Consider the following 18,104-nt stretch of genomic DNA (forward strand, 5'->3'; position numbering starts at 1 on the left):
CTGTGTCCTTAAGAGTTGATAACTCTGAAGTATGACTGTGATATAATAAATATGGATAAATAAATTGTTCCAAAAAGCAAGTGGACGGATATACAAGGTCAGCGGCTTGAGTAGGACCTTGACAGCAAAATCCATCCGGAAGCACGAACTGCTGTTTTAACTTCCAGCAAAACCAGCCAGCAAACAGTATGTTTCTTCTACATGCAAGAAAATACAAACATACACCAGAAGAATAAATCTCAACTTCACATACCAAATAAGATAACCTCCAAAATGTTATTAGCAGTCTGTTTACACAACGATCAGTCAGCTTTCTGTCCTTCATCAAAGAATGGATGACCAAACTGAGATCATAAACATCTTTAGTGTAACAAGGCTGCTGAGGTGTCCAACAGAAATGCTATGTTAATTAGAACAATATCTTAAAATGTTTTGTTTAAGTTAAATGTATGGGTGGCCGTATGTACTTAAAAGCTCTACAGTCCTTCTACGTGTTTCAGTTAAGCATTTAGGAGCTGTGGAGAACAGTGCACTCTCCCCACAAAACTAACGTCCATGTAGTTCGATCTTCTGCTTCTTTTGTTTCTTTTTGAATTTAATTGTATTCCTTTTTTTCTGAGTAAAAAAATAATCCATATCATACAAAGTCTACTCTGTTAAAAATGTTTTATTCAAAATCCAAACTACAACAGTTATTTCACACAAGGCGTGTGCAGGTTCAGTAACCATTTATTTAAGTTTAGCCAGTTTGAGTGAAATAGCATGTCCTTGGACTAGCCCAGACTTTTCATATCCATCCTCCTGATAGTATTTCTTGATTGGCTCTAAGGGTGTGCGAGCTCATCTTCACAGCTGTGGCAAATCACTTCCTTGAGGCTGGGAATGTAGGCACAGTAGCTGTTTTATTGCTTTATTGCTGCTCATTTTCGTCATCATTGGAAGCCAAAATGGTAATTGAAATGGCCCAGTCTGAACTCCGTTATGAAGCAGATGCCATCACTGTTTTACAAAATTGTTTCACAGCTTTTAAGATCAACTAATGAACTTCTGTTCATGTGCTATATATTAGTATTGTCCTTGATTACTTTTTATGTTGTTCTTTTGTGTTGTGCGTTATCAAGATGAAGCATTTGAATGAACCTTTAATCTTCAAATGGATATTTGTTTTTGTGTTGTTTTTTTGTTAGCAGCATAAATCCATCTAGTTTCACCATGGCCTGATCTTTCCTTTTTTATTTCTTTTTTTAATTTCTTTTTTCATGTTGTGATGAGGCTTTTTGTTGACATCTTCCTCGGGGAAGAAGTCATTCACTGCAGACCTTCATATCAGTGTATCAAACAAATATTGCCTAGGGTATAAAAAGGTTATTGAACCTTAGAAAAAGTATCATCAACTTGCTTTTCTGGTGATGCTTTTGTACATTTTGCCAGACCGCAGGAGTTTAGACACAGGCCACATTTGATACCTGCCAAATTTTTAATCAAACACCTGATGGCTGTTTAATCTCAGTTGGCGCTGCGGTACACATCCCTGTTCAAAAGGTAGTACAAAGGCAACACAGTAACAAAGAGAAATTTAAAATACAATGAAAATAAACTAGCTGCAGATGCATATATTTATCTACTTACGCACTTTGTTTTGTTTATTGAAGTGTTTTTTTTTTTTTTACTCTAATTGCTATATCACTGTTGCACTACAGCCTTTAATGGACAGGTTGTGGGTACGTATCAATGGTTTGCTATAACATTGCCACAATGACACACTGTAGCATTATACTGTATGTTTTTTTGAGAATTAAAAAAAAAATGCTGTTATCCTATTTAGCTTAAAATATCAATCTCAATTTATATTGAAAAAACAAAGGGAACTTCTATCAGCTTCTCTGCCTTCGTTAAGGGTAGATTAGTGTGTTCTGTATATTGATTTGGCATAGGTTTTACGATGGAAGCAGAATGTGAACACTGCCTTGTGGCATCTGAGGGGTCAGAATATGCCTTTTAGCATTCTTTGTGCTGCCCAAGGACACTTAAATCACCAGTAATTGATCAGACAATCTTTCAATTAACCGCCACAACCCCGATCTATATTGAAAAAGCTCATTTCTGATTTTTTTATATTTAATTAGGGTTTGGACTTTTTCCCGTCCTTAGAAACATTGTGTATGTTTTTCAACAAATAATAATAATGGATAAATATTTAATCAGTTCTAATATTTACACTATCAAAAATTATTATAAAGGTTATTCCTACTGCATGAAAAGAATGCATGCAAATGAGCTGTGAAGACTTTCAAATCACAGAGTTTAACCAACCAGCACTGATTGTTCTAGTTCAGAAAAGAGGTACAGAATGAGCTGGTGAGGTGATTTATATATTTTGAGAGTTGACCATTTGAGGTAGTAATAATGCAAAAATGTGGCAGGCACAATTCAGAGGGACTCAGCTCCACTGCTTCTCTTCTCAGCTGTGCATAAAACATAATTAGATCTTTGGAAAGTGCCCGGGCCACCCATCTGAGAAGAGTGCTGCAGCACGGAAATAAATATCAACACTGTCTTTATTCATTGTACAGATCATTAATGTTGTGACTTAATGAGTGATGCTGTGAAAGCTTTTTTGATTAAAGGTTAAACAGTCTCTGGCATCAGATGGTTTTTAAGCACCAGTTGTTAAGATAAATTTGCCAAAAATTTTCTTTAGACTTAACTTAGATTATTAAAGAATGAATATACCTGTGATTTAAAACATTTTAATAGTTAAATACGAATTCCTTTGCATAAGTATTATGTAGGTATGTGTTTTCTGCCATTATTTATTTAACAAGCTTGTGAATGATGAGAGAATATTTGCACATTTCTGCACCTTAGAGGTGGCAGTAACTTCACTGGAGCCGGCATGTTTATCTCTCCACACACTTCACTGTGATAACACACACACACACACACACACACACACACACACACACACACACACACACACACACACACACACACACACACACACACACACACACACACACACACACACACACACAGCAGGACAGTGACTGATCAGTTTACTTGCTGCTGAGAGACATACAAAATCCTTTTTCTTTTCCATTAAGGCTTCCATGCCCAAATTACACCAAATTCTCTATGGATCCTGCTGTGTGTGTGTGTGTGTGTGTGTGTGTGTGTGTGTGTGTGTGTGTGTGTGTGTGTGTGTGTGTGTGTGTGTGTGTGTGTGTGTGTGTGTGTGTGTGTGTGTGTGTGTGTGTGTGTGTGTGTGTGTGTGTGTGTGTGTGTGTGTGTGTGTGTGTAAGCATGGGTGAATCTCTTATTTTATCTCTGTTTAAAAGTTTTTAGTAATCTAGACTGTCTAACCTGTCTCAGAATTAAAAGTGGCACCCTGAAGGGAGCTTTCCGTCACCACCCACGCAAACATTCAGCATTTCTCTTTGCCTTTTTTAAACAAAGAAATTTCAGCAATTCGCATTAACACTGCAAGTGTTTTCCAATCAGTGTGTTAACAAAGATTGAGATTAAAACACTATTTAACAAAACCGTAACGGAGAGGATGAGTTTTTTTCACTTTCCCATCCATCTTCACTTTAAATATTTTTCTTAAATCACACAGTGAAATCTATTTTTCAAACTTCAATTGCACACTGATAAACTATCTTGTTGTTTTGTTTTTTTTTGCTGTATTGTAAATCATGCCCTTGAAACGAACGTTATCCATTTAGTTACATGATGAGTTGAACACAGTTGTTTTTGTGTTCTTGAGTCTCAGTTTATTTTATTCAGTAATTAACTCTGAAGGTATAAACGGGCTGACACCTACATCTCATCTACACATTGGTCAATTTGTACAAAGTACATATAACAAAGGCATTGGGGAACGAATTGATTTGTACCGTATGTGCCTTATGCCATTAAGTATCCTGATTTATGGGCCGCTCGGTGGCGCAGTGGGTTAAGCAAGCGGCTCATATACTGAGGCTACAGTCCTTCTGCAGTGGTCTCAGGTTTGAATCCCGGCCTGTGCATCCTTGCTGCATGTCATCCCCATTCTCTCTCTCTCTACACCTTCCTGTCTGCAACTTGAATAAAGGGCCACTAAAGCCACAAAAAATCCTTAAAAAAAAGTATCTTGATTTACCATAATTGAGTGATTTTTTTTGTTATTGACATTGTTATTGTAGCAGTTAATAGTAATGATATTACAATACATCTAGAATTGTATCAGTTGGCAAATCAGCAGGTTTCTGTCACATGCTGAGTCCACGACTCAGCAGCCCGACTGAAGCACACAGCTCATTGAAAATTCACGATAAAAAAAGAAAATAATGATGCCAAAAATAATAACTTGCTATGGTTTTTTCAATCACTAACTTTGTCTCTTCATTGTGGCTTTAAATAACTTTTTCCCCCCTCCATGTCTACCCCCTAACTCTCCTAGTGTCCTTTAAAATGGCAGAATAAATGGGAAGGACCGGAGGAACCAATGCAGTACCTCAGAGCGGTGGTAACTCGGGCTCTCGCCATGCAGGTAACACATGACTGTGCACACATTAAAGGCATGCTTCATTGTCTTTGTTTTGGAACCTGTCTGTCCACTTTGCCTTTTCCCAAAAAACATGTTCCATATGTTTCTGGGAAAGGACATAACCATTTTCAGCTATGACTGTCAGTTTTAACTCAGGAAATTTAGACATAGGAGATTTTTGAAGAGATCCAGCCATTCATGCTTCCCAGTTTGATTGTAATCCAAACTTTACTGAGTCGTTTGCAACTTGTTTGGAAAGCTGCTGCAAGTTTATTTATATAGCACAATTCAACACAAGGTAATTCAAAGTGCTTTATATCAACATTAAAAGCGGCAAGACATAATTAGACAGTAAATAACAAATAAAATGAAATAAAATTATGAGAAAAGAAGGTAAAATAATAAAAAGCACAAGTTGCTGAAAACTAAGGGCAGTAGAGTACCGCAGGTACACATCTCATTTGCGGTTTTCAGAAAGTATTTAATTTAAGAGTACGATTAAATAACAAATAAATGAAATAAAATGATAAGAAAAGAGGTAAAATGATAAAAAGCATAAGTTGTTAAAAATAAGGGCAGTAGAGTACAGCAGGTAAGTATTTAGTTTAGGAGTACGCTTCAGTAAACAGTAATGTTTTTAGCTCTGATTTAAAGGAGCTGACAGTTGGAGCAGACCTCAGGTCTACAGGAAGTTTGTTCCACCGGTGAGGAGCAGAATAACTGAACGCTGCCTCACCTTGCTTGGTTCTGGTTCTTGGGAACCACAACAAACCAGATCCAGATGAACCTCAGGGGTCTGGGAGCTTCATAGGAACTAACAGATCAACCATGGATTCTGGTCCAAGACCATTCAGTGCTTTGTAGACCAGCAGTAAGATTTTAAACTCTATCCTTTGACTCACTGGAAGCCAGTGTAGTGATTTCATGACCGGTGTAATGTGGTCCAGTTTCCTGGTGTTTGTAAGGACTCTGGCGGCAGCTTCTGGATCAGCTGCTGTTTCTTGATTGATTTCTTGTTAAGGCCTGTAAAGATGCCATTGCAATAATCCAACCTACTGAAAATGAATGCATGAATAAGTTTTTCCATGTCTTGTTTAGACAGAATCCATCTCCCTCTCCCCTGTTGTTACCAACCTTGGAGTTAAGCTTGACTCTTCCCTATCATTCCAACCTCACATAAAACACATCTGCAAGACCAATGAAGCTTTTTGGCACTTTTTGGCGTGTATCGTCGCCACAGTAACGCTTTTGACTGAGAAAAGTAATGCGCGTTGTCGCAGGATGAAGACACACATTTTGATGTATAACACAACTGGGTGCACGTTACGGTTCGGGCTGTATTAACTGCCGAATGAATGGCATAAATTGCGCCAAAATTAATTAGGCCACGCACGTTAATGCAAACCATGAAATATCACATATTTCGCCAGGCCTGGCTTGCGTGCTAACATTTGGTGACTTTTGGGGCACGTTTAGGCGGGCAAAAAGGCCCTCCTTTCATCGGAAAAATTAAAATAAAAACGACAGTTCCTACAGATACAATAGCCCCTAATACTTTTAACAGTAATCCATCACATAGACTTTTAGCAAACAGTATATATTTAAAACTCAAATGACTTGAAATGATTTGTTAAGCTTGTTAAATAAGAATTAGTCTGGGTTTATCTACATTTCAGCCCTGCACCCTCCACCTTAATTTGATGTGGATGTATGTTTTATGCTGAGCTTTTGCATATGGAACTCTGACTGTATGACGTTCCAAGGCGGAAATGCTAAACCATAGTTGATAACGTTTTTTGTCACTCGTGATATGACTTTTAGGATACATAACACATTTGTGATCGTCTTAATAATTCCCGGAGGGACTGAAATCTACTATGAGAGGACCCCCAGCATGCTTGTGATGTCACTGGTTATTGAACTCATATCACTGAGAACCTTGGAGGTGCTATCCTCATTAGAACGAGATCACAAGACCGAAGTGAAGAGGAGAAGTTTCAAATGTAAGCAGAGGTTAAGAAGGAAAATTGTAATTCCTCGTGTATTTTAATTTTTCCATGAGGCTTATCCTTCCATACTGATAAATATTACAGAATTTTTTGTTACTGTCACTAAATTAAAAGGTGGATTATCTTCATGTGTTTACAGAAACTAGACTTTTCACCTTTTTTCCCCCTCTTAAATTCTGGAAAAAAAATAAAAAATAAAATAAAAACTTCAGTTGAGCACCTACTACCGCATAATTATAGTTTCCTGGGCGATCAGGTGATGTGTTCATTAAACCCATTCCAGACTAATTCTGGTCTTGTTTTGCTGCCATCAAAGAAAGTTCTTGAAAGTATCAATCTTAGGTTGATGCCAGAAAATAAGGGTTTTGGCGGAAACTCCCCTCCTGCTCCACTCAACTGTGTCTGACTGAACGCCTACCTCAGTATGCTCAATATGGCAGACTAGAATGCACACATACACTCAGAGGTTCAGAAATAATTTATTTCAGTGTGCATTTTTGTGTGGATGCATTTCATTATTCAAGTGGAAGTGTGAGTGGGAACGTTTCTGCCTCTGTCTGTCTCTCTCTCTCTCTCTCTGTGTCTGCTGGCCTCCCGGCCTGCCTATCCATCTGTTTCCATGTGAAACTGCCTCCTTTTTTTATTCCATCTAACCTCCTTCTCTACCTGCACTCCATCTGTGCATCTAGATGCTGCACTGTCCTTACCTGTCCATTTCTGCCCGTCAGCAGTGAGTGATCACTATGTTAGCAGCTTGTCTGTATTCTGTCTGCTAATCCATCTAATTCAGCAGTCAAATGAAGAACCAGCAACACGAGAGTGTACCCAGTGGCACAAGACAACCTTGACAACAGTCAAATTCTCTCAGAAACATAGGATATACGCTCGACATGTGGATCCTGAGGAGTACATTCTTTTTTGTTTTGTTTTGTTATCATTGTCCACTTATCTGTGCACAAGCAGGAACCTATGTGTAAGTTAGAGTGGGCTTTTTTTTTTGATCATGCAGTTTTTGTAAAATAATGTTAATCTTAATGTATCTCTGAAGTCAGATTGCAGATTGATGCCAGTCTAAAAAAAAAATCCTTTTATAGTAGAGAACATTTAGTAAAATCCGTACTGCATTTCCCCAAAACATGAATGAGAAGATACAAACTAAGAATAAGGACTGTATTAGGGGATATCATGATGGGTAAGCTGAATAAACCGCACTGTTGACAAAACGAAACTGTTTTTTGCAGTGCCGCCGAAAAAAGCCGCTTAGCTGATGAAAGCAGATGTTGGCTATGATAAACTGGATGAACATAACAGATGAGGCTTCCAAGCTTCTATCTCCAGGCATACACATGCACACACATCAGTACGACGGTCCAGCCCACAATTTGGCATCTTTTAGTATTGTTCCACAAATTCATGAACACGTGTTTGTAAACAAATAGAAGTGTAAGTGTGTGTGTGTGTGTGTGTGTGTGTGTGTGTGTGTGTGTGTGTGTGTGTGTGTGTGTGTGTGTGTGTGTGTGCTTGTGTGTGTTTGTGCATACTTGTCCTGTGGTCCCATTAGCAGGTAATTGGGATTTCAGTGTTATCGTCTTGTTGATGTGGTGGAAGCCGAGTAAGGATTAAGTAGCCAGTTAACCATGCATATTTATTAGCTGAAGGTTTTATATTATTTTTCTTCTATCCCCGATTTACACGTTAATTCACAGGCCAAAGTTACGGCTCAAGTCAAAGACTGGTATCTATATGTAAAAACCAAGTAGCCGAATGGAATATGAAGTATTGAGTATTTTTTCCTTTTCTTCCATCCAAACAATACTGTATATAGAGTGTAAATATTTAGATAAAACATTTCGTTGAAAGTATTCTCATAACAGCATCTTTAATCATCCACTAAATGTTTTTCTTGGCTCCTGCGTGGAACTGATTTCATGCCTGAAGTACATGTTATCTTTGAGTGCTTCTTTCTAATTTTCTTAGAGTTCGGTTCATTAATCTCTGCGTGTGCGTGTCTCTGGCTTTGTTTATCTCCGTGTCTGTGTACACAGAGTTGGGTGGAGCGTGCAAGCAGACAAGCTCTCCTTTCTGACATCCTTGATTTGTCGGAGCTCTACCACCCCGATACCTTCCTCAACGCTTTGAGACAGGAAACGGCCAGGTAACACCGAGGGCTCGTGGGTTTATGTGAGGCACGCGGAGCTGGAATGTTGAGCTTAAAAAGGGGTTTATTTTGTCCTCAGGTCTATGGACTGCTCGATGGACAGCTTGGTGTTTGCGTCATCATGGAGGAGTCCAATTGCGCAGACGAAGCTACAAGTCAAGGTAGAATTCCAACAAGCTTACATTAAGCTGCTGATCATGCAGGCGGACAGCGAAGGCTCCCATCCAGCTGCAGAGCATCGGCGCTATAAACAAAACAGACTATGGCTCGGTGGTAATTGGAAAATAATTGAGTAAAAGACAACAAGAATAGACTGCAGATACGAAACTGAGATTTAACTGAAGAGAAAATAGAGAGAACAAAGAGTTTTGTTCACATTCATTAGAGACTGTTTTCTTTCGGCAGCAGTCATTTCAGGTCTCTTGCTTTTTTGATACATTTGGCTGACAGGAATACTTAAGATTGAAAGGCTGCAAACAGCGAAGCAGTTCAGACCTCCCTTCGTTTCTTTCCATCATTCTTTCACCTACAGGCAGTCTAATTGTATTGACTTCAATTTAATACTTTGAAGCAATAGATTCTTCTCTAGTCATGCCAGTAAAACTTGGCACAACTTGGCATGTACTTAGTTAAAATGTACAAAGAGAGAGAGAGGAAGGGTGGGGGTGCTTTAAAAGAGTCTGCAGCTGCAGGGAGGGAAGGAAAACACTCTCAGAGGGAGAGAGAAAGAGGATAATTGTTGTCAAGTGATGAGCTCTTTGACACACACACACACACACACACACACACACACACACACACACACACACACACACACACACACACACACACACACACACACACACAACTGAAGCTTTTTTTGCCCAGATTATGGTGATGTAGTGGATACTTGTGCATCGCTTAGTTGATGCCAGGGTTCCTTGTGGAAAATCCCTGAGTCACTGGAATGAATTCATACCAACACTATGTCACACACAGAATATATTAAGAACATGTTTTGCATGTGATTGCAGTGTATGTTTCCATCTCATGTTTCATGTTTACCCTCAGGCACACAATGTGTGTTTCTTCATTTGTCTGATCTGTATAAACTAAGTAAAAACATAATCAAGATCTTGATCTTTAATCTTCTACTTTCAATAATCTCCTCTTTGTAATTCCCTTAGTTTCTCCACTTAATTATCAAACTAAATGAGTTTTTAATTTTGCTCTTGCTCTCCTCTCACACCTTCTCTTGCTCTGGTAGGTTGGAGGTCTCCAGTTGGAGGGCTGTCGTTTTGATGGCGTGCATTTAAGTGAGAACCAGCATGATTCTCCCAGCGTGTCAGCCGTCCCACCGTGCTACATGGCCTGGGTTCCACAGGTATGCCGCACTTTATACTTGTCTTTAAACCAGAAACATTGTGTTGCTTTTACTATAGAAACTGGCAGGCGTTTCCATATTTGTGTAGAATTTGCTAAATCCTTGTTACAGAGTCCATGATGTAGACGTGTGTTTGGTCCAAGAGATATGCAGATAAAATTGATACGTGACAGCTGTCTAATGTTCCAATTCATATAAAAAATTCAGACAGGCTAAATTTCAGGTTTCTTAACAAATTACACAAATTATATATTTCCTCTGTTTTTGATTGAATTCTCAAGGTCAGTGTATTTGTCTTGTAATGGTAAAATGTTAAATACGCACTTGTAAAGACAATTTTGCTGTTTTAATTTTTGTGGGGTAACTGACGACAGATTCTCATTACAAAAGCAGGTTACCACATACCAGCCAGCAGTTAGCAGCTTTAGCAAATGTCCAGTTAATAACAAATTGCTCATGTACATTGATTTAACTAACAGTGTTTAAGCCTATAAAGATACCGATGTTGGATTTGTACTGTCTTGGTCAGAGCAAAAGTAGAAGAGGCAGGAAGTTATCCTCAAAATTAACTGGATGATGGATGGAAGGTTGAAACGTGTCTTAGTCAGATATTTATCATGCCAGCATATGCCAGTAATATGCTGGGTGGGATGTTCAACATTTAACCGTATGGCAGGTGCCCTGTCTGATTTAGCTGCTTGATGTGACAGGTATTCATCTAAACTGACAGGAACACAACAAGGATGCAACACAATATAGGATTAATTAATAGTCTGAATGCCATATTGTAATTTAACAAGCAGCTAATTGTTGGTATAATTTTCTTCATTTTCTTTTTTAACATTATCTAGTCAAAGATTATATACAAAATAAAACTGATCTGAAAAATCTCTGACCGATTCATCTTCTCCTTCTGGTAAATAGAATAGAGTAGAATATGTTGATACGTTGGAAGTCTTGTGCATTCTCCCGAAGTCTGGCAAGTCAGAAATATCCATAAATAAGAAGATAAGTAAATAAAAAAAGTAAACAGACATAAACATGTCTGTCTATGGTGTATACAGTACCGTACGTCTCTTTTATTCAGATACGAGTTCTTCTTTTGCTGCCTATCATCACTTCTAGTCGGCTTGTGTCCTTACTGTAAAAAAAGAAAACAAAAAAAAACAGCTGTGTATTCAGACGCCAAATGCCCAACCAACAAAAAGAACAGATGTCGAAGACAAACATCTGTCAAATTTGACAGTGTCAGACTTGACATATAGTGACAGTCATTTATGTTAGTATCCTGACATCATGACAGACACGAGAAAGAAAATGTACGCTGATGTCTCGTGAAGTGTCAAGGACAAAGCGGAAGCATAAACGTGTTACAAATGTAGCGTTAAATATATTTTATATATTATTTATAAAGTGTCTCTTACAATACAAGTTGTTTCTGTGAGCTTTCCAGAGACCCAGAACATGACCCCCGAGCAATTATTACATAAACATAAACACTGGCAAGTAAAAACTCCCAGAGTGGGAGAAAAACCTTAAACCAAAAAGTGGTAAGGAAAACTCCCCTTTAGGAGGGAAAAGGTCAGAGGTCACTATGTTCAGAGTGGGCATCTAATGCCCCTCTCTGTGACCGGTGAGGTCATGATGGACCAACTCTAAATAGGTCAAGACTTTTTCTCGCCCAAAAAACTTATACAGCAGCGACGTGGTTAGTTCTTTGTTTCATGTGTGTTTTCATAGATTTATGTTCAGGTGTACAAACCATTACAGCTCTGCTGCCTCATCTCTCTCTTTTCATCACTTAATTGGAGAATCAGCAGGTTCAAAACATTTGTCTGTTTTCACAATTAAAGGCAGTCAAAACAATCAGCGTGGTTCATCTGTCTCTATCCTCCTCCCAAGAAAAAGCTTTATTATTCTGTTAGACAAAAACTACTTGTACTTCTGGTGAGTTGCATACATATTCATGCACATTTATTATATATTTATATTTAATCCTAGAACTCCAACGCTGACCCCACGGCATCAGAGGAGACTATCTCTCTGCCGTTGTACACCAGCTCGGAGAGACTGAAGGTGGTCACACATGTCCCTCTGCCGTGTGGAGCAAACCCCAACCAGTGGATACAGACTGGAGCTGCTCTTTTTCTCAAACAGCAGTGAAACAGGATCATATCGGTGAGGCCAAGCACATAAACTCAACCACGAGGGCTCTGCCGGAGACAGGAGGCCTTAGTCAACGCTGATTTGAGTCAGAATACACAGACACATCTTGCACCCCAAGATGTCAGGCACTGGTATGGTCGCTAGGTTGTTGTGAGTACCTCAATCGTACACCAAGATCTTTATATTTCTCTCATAGACAGGACTGAAACATTCCCATGTTTGTTTAAGTATAAGAATAATGTTATTTTGTTGAGCCATGTTGTAATATGCTTTATATGTCCCAGCTCTCCTCTTGGTAATCCCACAAAACACTACTCTGTACATCCCAAATTCTTTAGAATGTTACTGTAGAAATGATTGTTTATAATATGAATTTCAGAGCAGGCTGAATGTTTCCTGTACAGTCATTCTGTTACATTTGAGTGTTTTTGGAGCTTATTTATTCAAAATAAAATTTAAATAAATGTCACTATTGCTGCATTTTTTTTTTTCTTTTAGTCACAGCAATTACTAACATACGTTCTGCCGGTATGATGGTCAGGCAGAAACTCACAGTCCTTCTTAATTTTATTTGGGTTCTGTGTATTGCAAGCATGGACGAGAATCACATGATCAAAGCTCCAGTGCAGGGATGTGTGCGTAGCTGTGTCAGTTTATCTGTTGTTGCATCATCTGCAATCATTGGCCAGAACAGTGAACAATACCAGGTCTAGGAACAAAAACAGAAAAAAAACACCCCACAAAACGGGATCCTCTCTCAGACTCACAAAAGTTGGTCCCTAACCTCTGTGTGATTGGTTGTGGGTCAAGGTTGAATGGAGTCATTGAAGCTCGGATGGATGGCCACAGAGCTACACGAGGGGTGTGAGCCACGTATGTGCATGTACGAATTCAACCACAGCTTTAAAATTTGATTGATGACTTAATTACTTCTTCTTTTTCGTTCTTTGATTGCATTTATGCCGTGCAAATGTTTATTTATGTGCAAGTGTGGATGAGTGTGTGAATGTGTGAGCGCCACGTTTTCCGCCCCGAGCGAGTGTGTATTTGTGTGGACAGAGAAAAGGGATGAAATGAGGGAGGAGTGGGTATTGTGTGCGCATTGCAGTGTGACAAAATGCGAGCGAAATGGAACAGCAGGTTTAAAAGAGCGAGAGGATTGGATTTCAGAGAAACACGGCCCTCTGGGTCAGAGAGGAAAAGAAAGAGAGGGATGGACGCAGTAGAAAGACAGACGACGAAGAGAACGGGAAAGAGCAAGAAAAACCATATAACCTCAGCAAAATGTATTATAGAGAAACAGGAAGATGAGGGTGGCACAGGTGACGAAGGTTGTGAGGAGAAGAGAGGTTAAAGGGAACGATGGAAGGGAGGGGTTCAGGACAAGTAGTGAGTGATTTATGGAAAATGAACAGACGGGTGGGGTATGAAAGAGAGCGAAGAGACGTTTTCATTTTAGGGATACTGCAGTATTTATAAAATCTACAGCACTTCTGTCACTATCATTTTGTTCTTAGCCTTTTCTGAACTCTTAAAGATATTATTTTATTCACCGCCTGCATACACAAGACAAAGCTGCATTTAAGTAGCTCAGAAGCATTAGGCGGTGGTTCACGCCATTTTTATACCCAAGACTGAGATCATTTAAAAGAAGAAAAACACTATAAGCAGCCTCTTGTTTGAGGAACCTCAGAGGAGTTACACGCATCTTCATAGTTCTGTTTTAGTCCTGTTTTCATATATTACTGGTTGCATTACTTCCTGTTTTAATTTGAAAGTCTGTTTTTATAAGTTCTAAGTTCTTTTATAAGTTACTTCCCTTCATTCCAACTTTCCTGATTGAGCACAAGATTGAGTGTAGAGTTGGTACGGAAAATATTTAGACCCCTTTTAAATTCTGCTAGATCTGCAAGGAAGAATGGCAGAGGATCCCCAAATCCAGGTGTGAAAAACTGGTTGCATCATTCCCAAGACGACTCATGGCTGTACTCGCTCAAAAAAGGGTGATTCTACTCAAACTGAGCAAAGGGTCTGAATACTTATGACCATGTGATACTAAATGAACATTTTTGATTTTAGCAAATGGCTGCAAGGAAAGAAAGAGGGAAATTAATACTTTCCGTGCCCACTGTATATCGCCTCGTCTTTCCCCTTTCCTCTGCTGGTCTGTTTTGTTACCCCATCATGTTCTTGTGGTCTCCTTTGATGTTTACTTCTTTTTCCCAGTTTTTATTTTCTTATCTTCCGGAATACCTGCGCATGGTTTCAATAAAGGACTCTTGTTTGATTGTCCCTACCTCTTTGTCGCCGTCATTCGGGTGACCAATTAAATCAATATATCATATAATATGTGTACGTATATATATATATATATATATATATATATATATATATATATATATATATATATATATATATATATATATATATATATATATATCTATATATATATATATATATATATATATATATATATATATATATATATATATATATATATCTATATCCTATATTATAAATTAAATGTAAATCAAAATCCATTGTCCTTTGCTTCCCATGTAAAACAACACACATTCAACTTTGCAAATCCAGAGCAATGGGAGCAGAGCAGAATAAGTACTGTGAAAATTGAGCACTTCCAGAGAGTGGAAATCTGTCACTGGAAAGAGGCTCCATAAGTGTACAGTAGATCTGTAGATATGGTCATCGTAACCACAGCAACCACTGCCCACAAGTTCATTATGTCTGGAGACAAATAAGTTAACATTGCAGATGTCACAGTGCAGACAGTTAGTGTAAAATGATCGAGAGTCGGCTTGATCCGTATTATTTATTTATTGACAAGCACAATATCTAACTAACCGGCATAAGAAGAGCGTCTCAGTAGTCAAGACGACAACACATTAACTGCCACCCATATTCTACGTTACTGTGGCAACGTTAGTTCCGCTATATATGACATATAGATATGTTTTAAAGGTTTTTATTTTTTATTTATCAGCGTGTAAAAAGCTTCAAAAATATGACAAAAATGATTTGGGAGAAAGGAAGTATTGTTTCAAAACTGTTTCCTAGATTTGGATGACTTCCACTCCACCAGAGAAGAGGTGGGAGCACTACAGCCATGAAAAAATAGTTTATCAGCTTGTTTCCAGGAAGATGTTTACAGAGCCACAGATGTAAAAACTGCAGTCATTTTCTTATTTTATGATGGTGTTCGGCTTTAGTGGAGTTTGTTTGGACTTTTTGTTCAAAAGTCCAGACATTGTGAGTAATCCACTGAAGCGCCGGAGCAGGCATTTAAATGTGGCACACATCAAATGGTAGATTACTGCAAAGTGTTAAAACAATATAGGTCTGAACAACTCTGCTAGGGTTTAGCATCATGTATCTAAAATAAGCAAGGTATTCTCTGAAAAACATGCCCTCATGTGTTACTGCAAATATCTCCAAAACCTTTATACTACGTGCATATCAAGACGCCTAACACCAAAGATAATTGTTCCCTGTAAAATCCTCTTTTCACCTTATTTTCTCTCCTTGTTCACTTTTCTGAGCCGCTCTCGATTCTTCTCAAACTTCATCCAGGACGTCCTCCAAGATCGTCACATTTCCCATCTGTTCAGGTCTGTGCAATAACACAATGCTCATATGAATCTATGTACCTGAGATATAAAAAATGTTTGAATTTTAATATGATTATAACACACACACAATATCATTTAGACCAAATACATAATTTCAAGACGAGGATATATTCAGAAAACAACGTGGCCTTTTCATTTGTTTACCTTTGTTGGAGATATGTAATCAATCCTGCTGAGACTGGAGTCAGATTTGTTCACTCAACATTTTGTCTCCCGTTCACAGCTTGTTGAAAGAATCTGACCCTGGCATTTTAGCTCTTGGCAGATCGCATCCTAACTGGGCCAGAGTCTGAGTCTGGTTGACCGCCATAGAACAATAGCAGTAAAATATTTTGGACTCCTTCAGTGGAACCGCAGAGACCTCATACGAGCCACCGCCAGCCAGCCGTGTGAAACAGCAGACATCACTCACACTGCAGCCAACAGTAATCATCATTCTAAGCTGCATAACATTTGTCAAAATCATTTAATTCTAAGCACATATGAGTGGTATTTGATTTTTGTGTTTGTTTTTGTGGGGGGGTTATTATACACCATCTGTTCTGTAGAAGTCCAGGGCTGGAAACGAGTCTCTGGGACTTCTAGTGATGACAGCTCTGGTCTCTCTCACTACATTAATCAGCTTCACTGTGCACTCCGTGTGATGCAAACGCCTCACTGAGATGCTTCTCTAATAAAACACCCCGTATCGTGGAGGTGTGTCCCGACTCTTGACAAGAGGAGGTGTGGGGAGAGATGGGACCACTGGTAGCCAGATAAAACATTCAAGTGGTGTACATGCCTTAATCTAGAGTTCAGCCCAAATCAGTCCCCAAGGAACTATTGAACATTTATTTGTGTTGACATTTGAATGTGAATTATTTAAGTTTGCTGTATAATAAAAGTAGTGAAAATTGAGGTTGTCAGAATCATTGACCCTCAGCTGATTTTCTCCTTCAAACCACATCTGAGCAATCAGTCCTCATTTGAACCTGACTTAAAGGACTCCACGGGAGGAGGTTTGTGTCATTTCAACACTTCATTGAGACTGACTTCTTTTAAATTTTTGTTAAGAAGTAATACCATCTCACCAAAAGGTAAAGACATTAGTCTGGAACTCAGAAGGTGGTGGATGCTCATCTGTAGGGGGGGGAAGGGCTAAAGCCGGGCATACACTGTGCGATTGTCGGCTCGTTTTGAACCGATTTTCCAGTCGTTTTTTTACTGAGCATCTTCGGTGTCTCCCACTTCCAGGTTCCTCGTCTTCTTCTCCTTCTTTTTCACGTTGCAGAAGTCCGACGTGAGGATTATGAACGTATAGTGTGAGCAGACGGGTCGCATCAGAGCATCGGGTCGTACAGTGCGAGACCATAAATCGTGGGCTGTGAACTTTTGAACTCAGCGATCTAGTCGTGCAGTGTGAGATGGGGCTGAATCAAACGATTTAAAATATCGCACAGTGTATGCCCAGCTTTACTGGCATTTCCAAATGCTTTTACTCTGTTAAGATTACATCACATCATTCATTCAACATTCATTGTAAAAAAAAAAAAAAAAACAACAACCTGCGCTTGGTTGAGAATACAAGATTTCCTCTAACCCTTCCTCTTTCCTCTAGGAAAATAGCAAAAGATGTCATCAAGAATCCCTGGATGTCTGATCACTGCTCCTGAACTGGCTCCTTCTGAATTTGGCGTGAATGAAAATCACTTCAGCTGGTTTTCAACTGTTGCACGGCTCTTCATCACAGTGGTGTTCGTGGTCGTCGTCCAAGGAGAACTCCACTGCTCACACAGCAGCACATCAACCCACGAACCGTTGAAATATGGAGATAACTTTCAGATCTCTTTTGGTCAGATGATGCTCACAGATGTCGCCTTTGTTTGGCTAAGGATGGGAGACGCTTCCGACCCCCAAAAAACTACAGTTCCCATAGTAAAGCCCGGTGCTGGGAGAATAATGCTGTGAGTTTGCTTGGCTGCTTCAAGTACGGGGAACTTTTTTGTATGAGATTGTGGAAAAAAAAGATCCTACCAGTGTTTTTATAGCAGCTTCAGGTAACTACAGGGCTTTTCAGGGTCCAAAACAATCATCTAAATTCACCTCAAATCTTTTGAAGGACACTAAAGTCAAGGTCCTGGAGTGGACGTCTCAGAGTTCTCAGTCCCAGCTGAAAGTTAAGACCCATGCTTGGAAATTACACAATTTGGATGCGCTGGAACAATTTGGCAAATGTGGGCCGAGATCCCTCAAG

General features: G+C 39.1%; 1 protein-coding gene across 7 annotated transcripts in view; it reads left to right on the forward strand.

Moving 5' to 3' along the window:
• The window catches only part of dync2h1 (dynein cytoplasmic 2 heavy chain 1), a 138,980-nt gene extending 126,183 nt beyond the window's left edge, over window positions 1-12,797 (forward strand). For 3 of the 7 annotated variants that reach the window (XM_061719238.1, XM_061719242.1, XM_061719239.1), the window contains exons 93-97: window positions 4,442-4,531; window positions 8,583-8,692; window positions 8,775-8,856; window positions 9,942-10,058; window positions 12,060-12,797. In XM_061719238.1, the coding sequence (XP_061575222.1) occupies window positions 4,442-4,531; window positions 8,583-8,692; window positions 8,775-8,856; window positions 9,942-10,058; window positions 12,060-12,221 (561 nt within the window). In that variant the 3' untranslated portion in view covers window positions 12,222-12,797. The remainder of the gene's footprint in view (window positions 1-4,441; window positions 4,532-8,582; window positions 8,693-8,774; window positions 8,857-9,941; window positions 10,059-12,059) is intronic. The other 4 variants (XM_061719237.1, XM_061719240.1, XM_061719243.1 and 1 more) reach the window with 2 other exon arrangements.
• Window positions 12,798-18,104: the final 5,307 nt, after the last annotated feature.

The sequence above is a fragment of the Cololabis saira genome, chromosome 4, assembly GCF_033807715.1.
Source record: "Cololabis saira isolate AMF1-May2022 chromosome 4, fColSai1.1, whole genome shotgun sequence".
Lineage (NCBI taxonomy): Eukaryota > Metazoa > Chordata > Actinopteri > Beloniformes > Belonidae > Cololabis > Cololabis saira.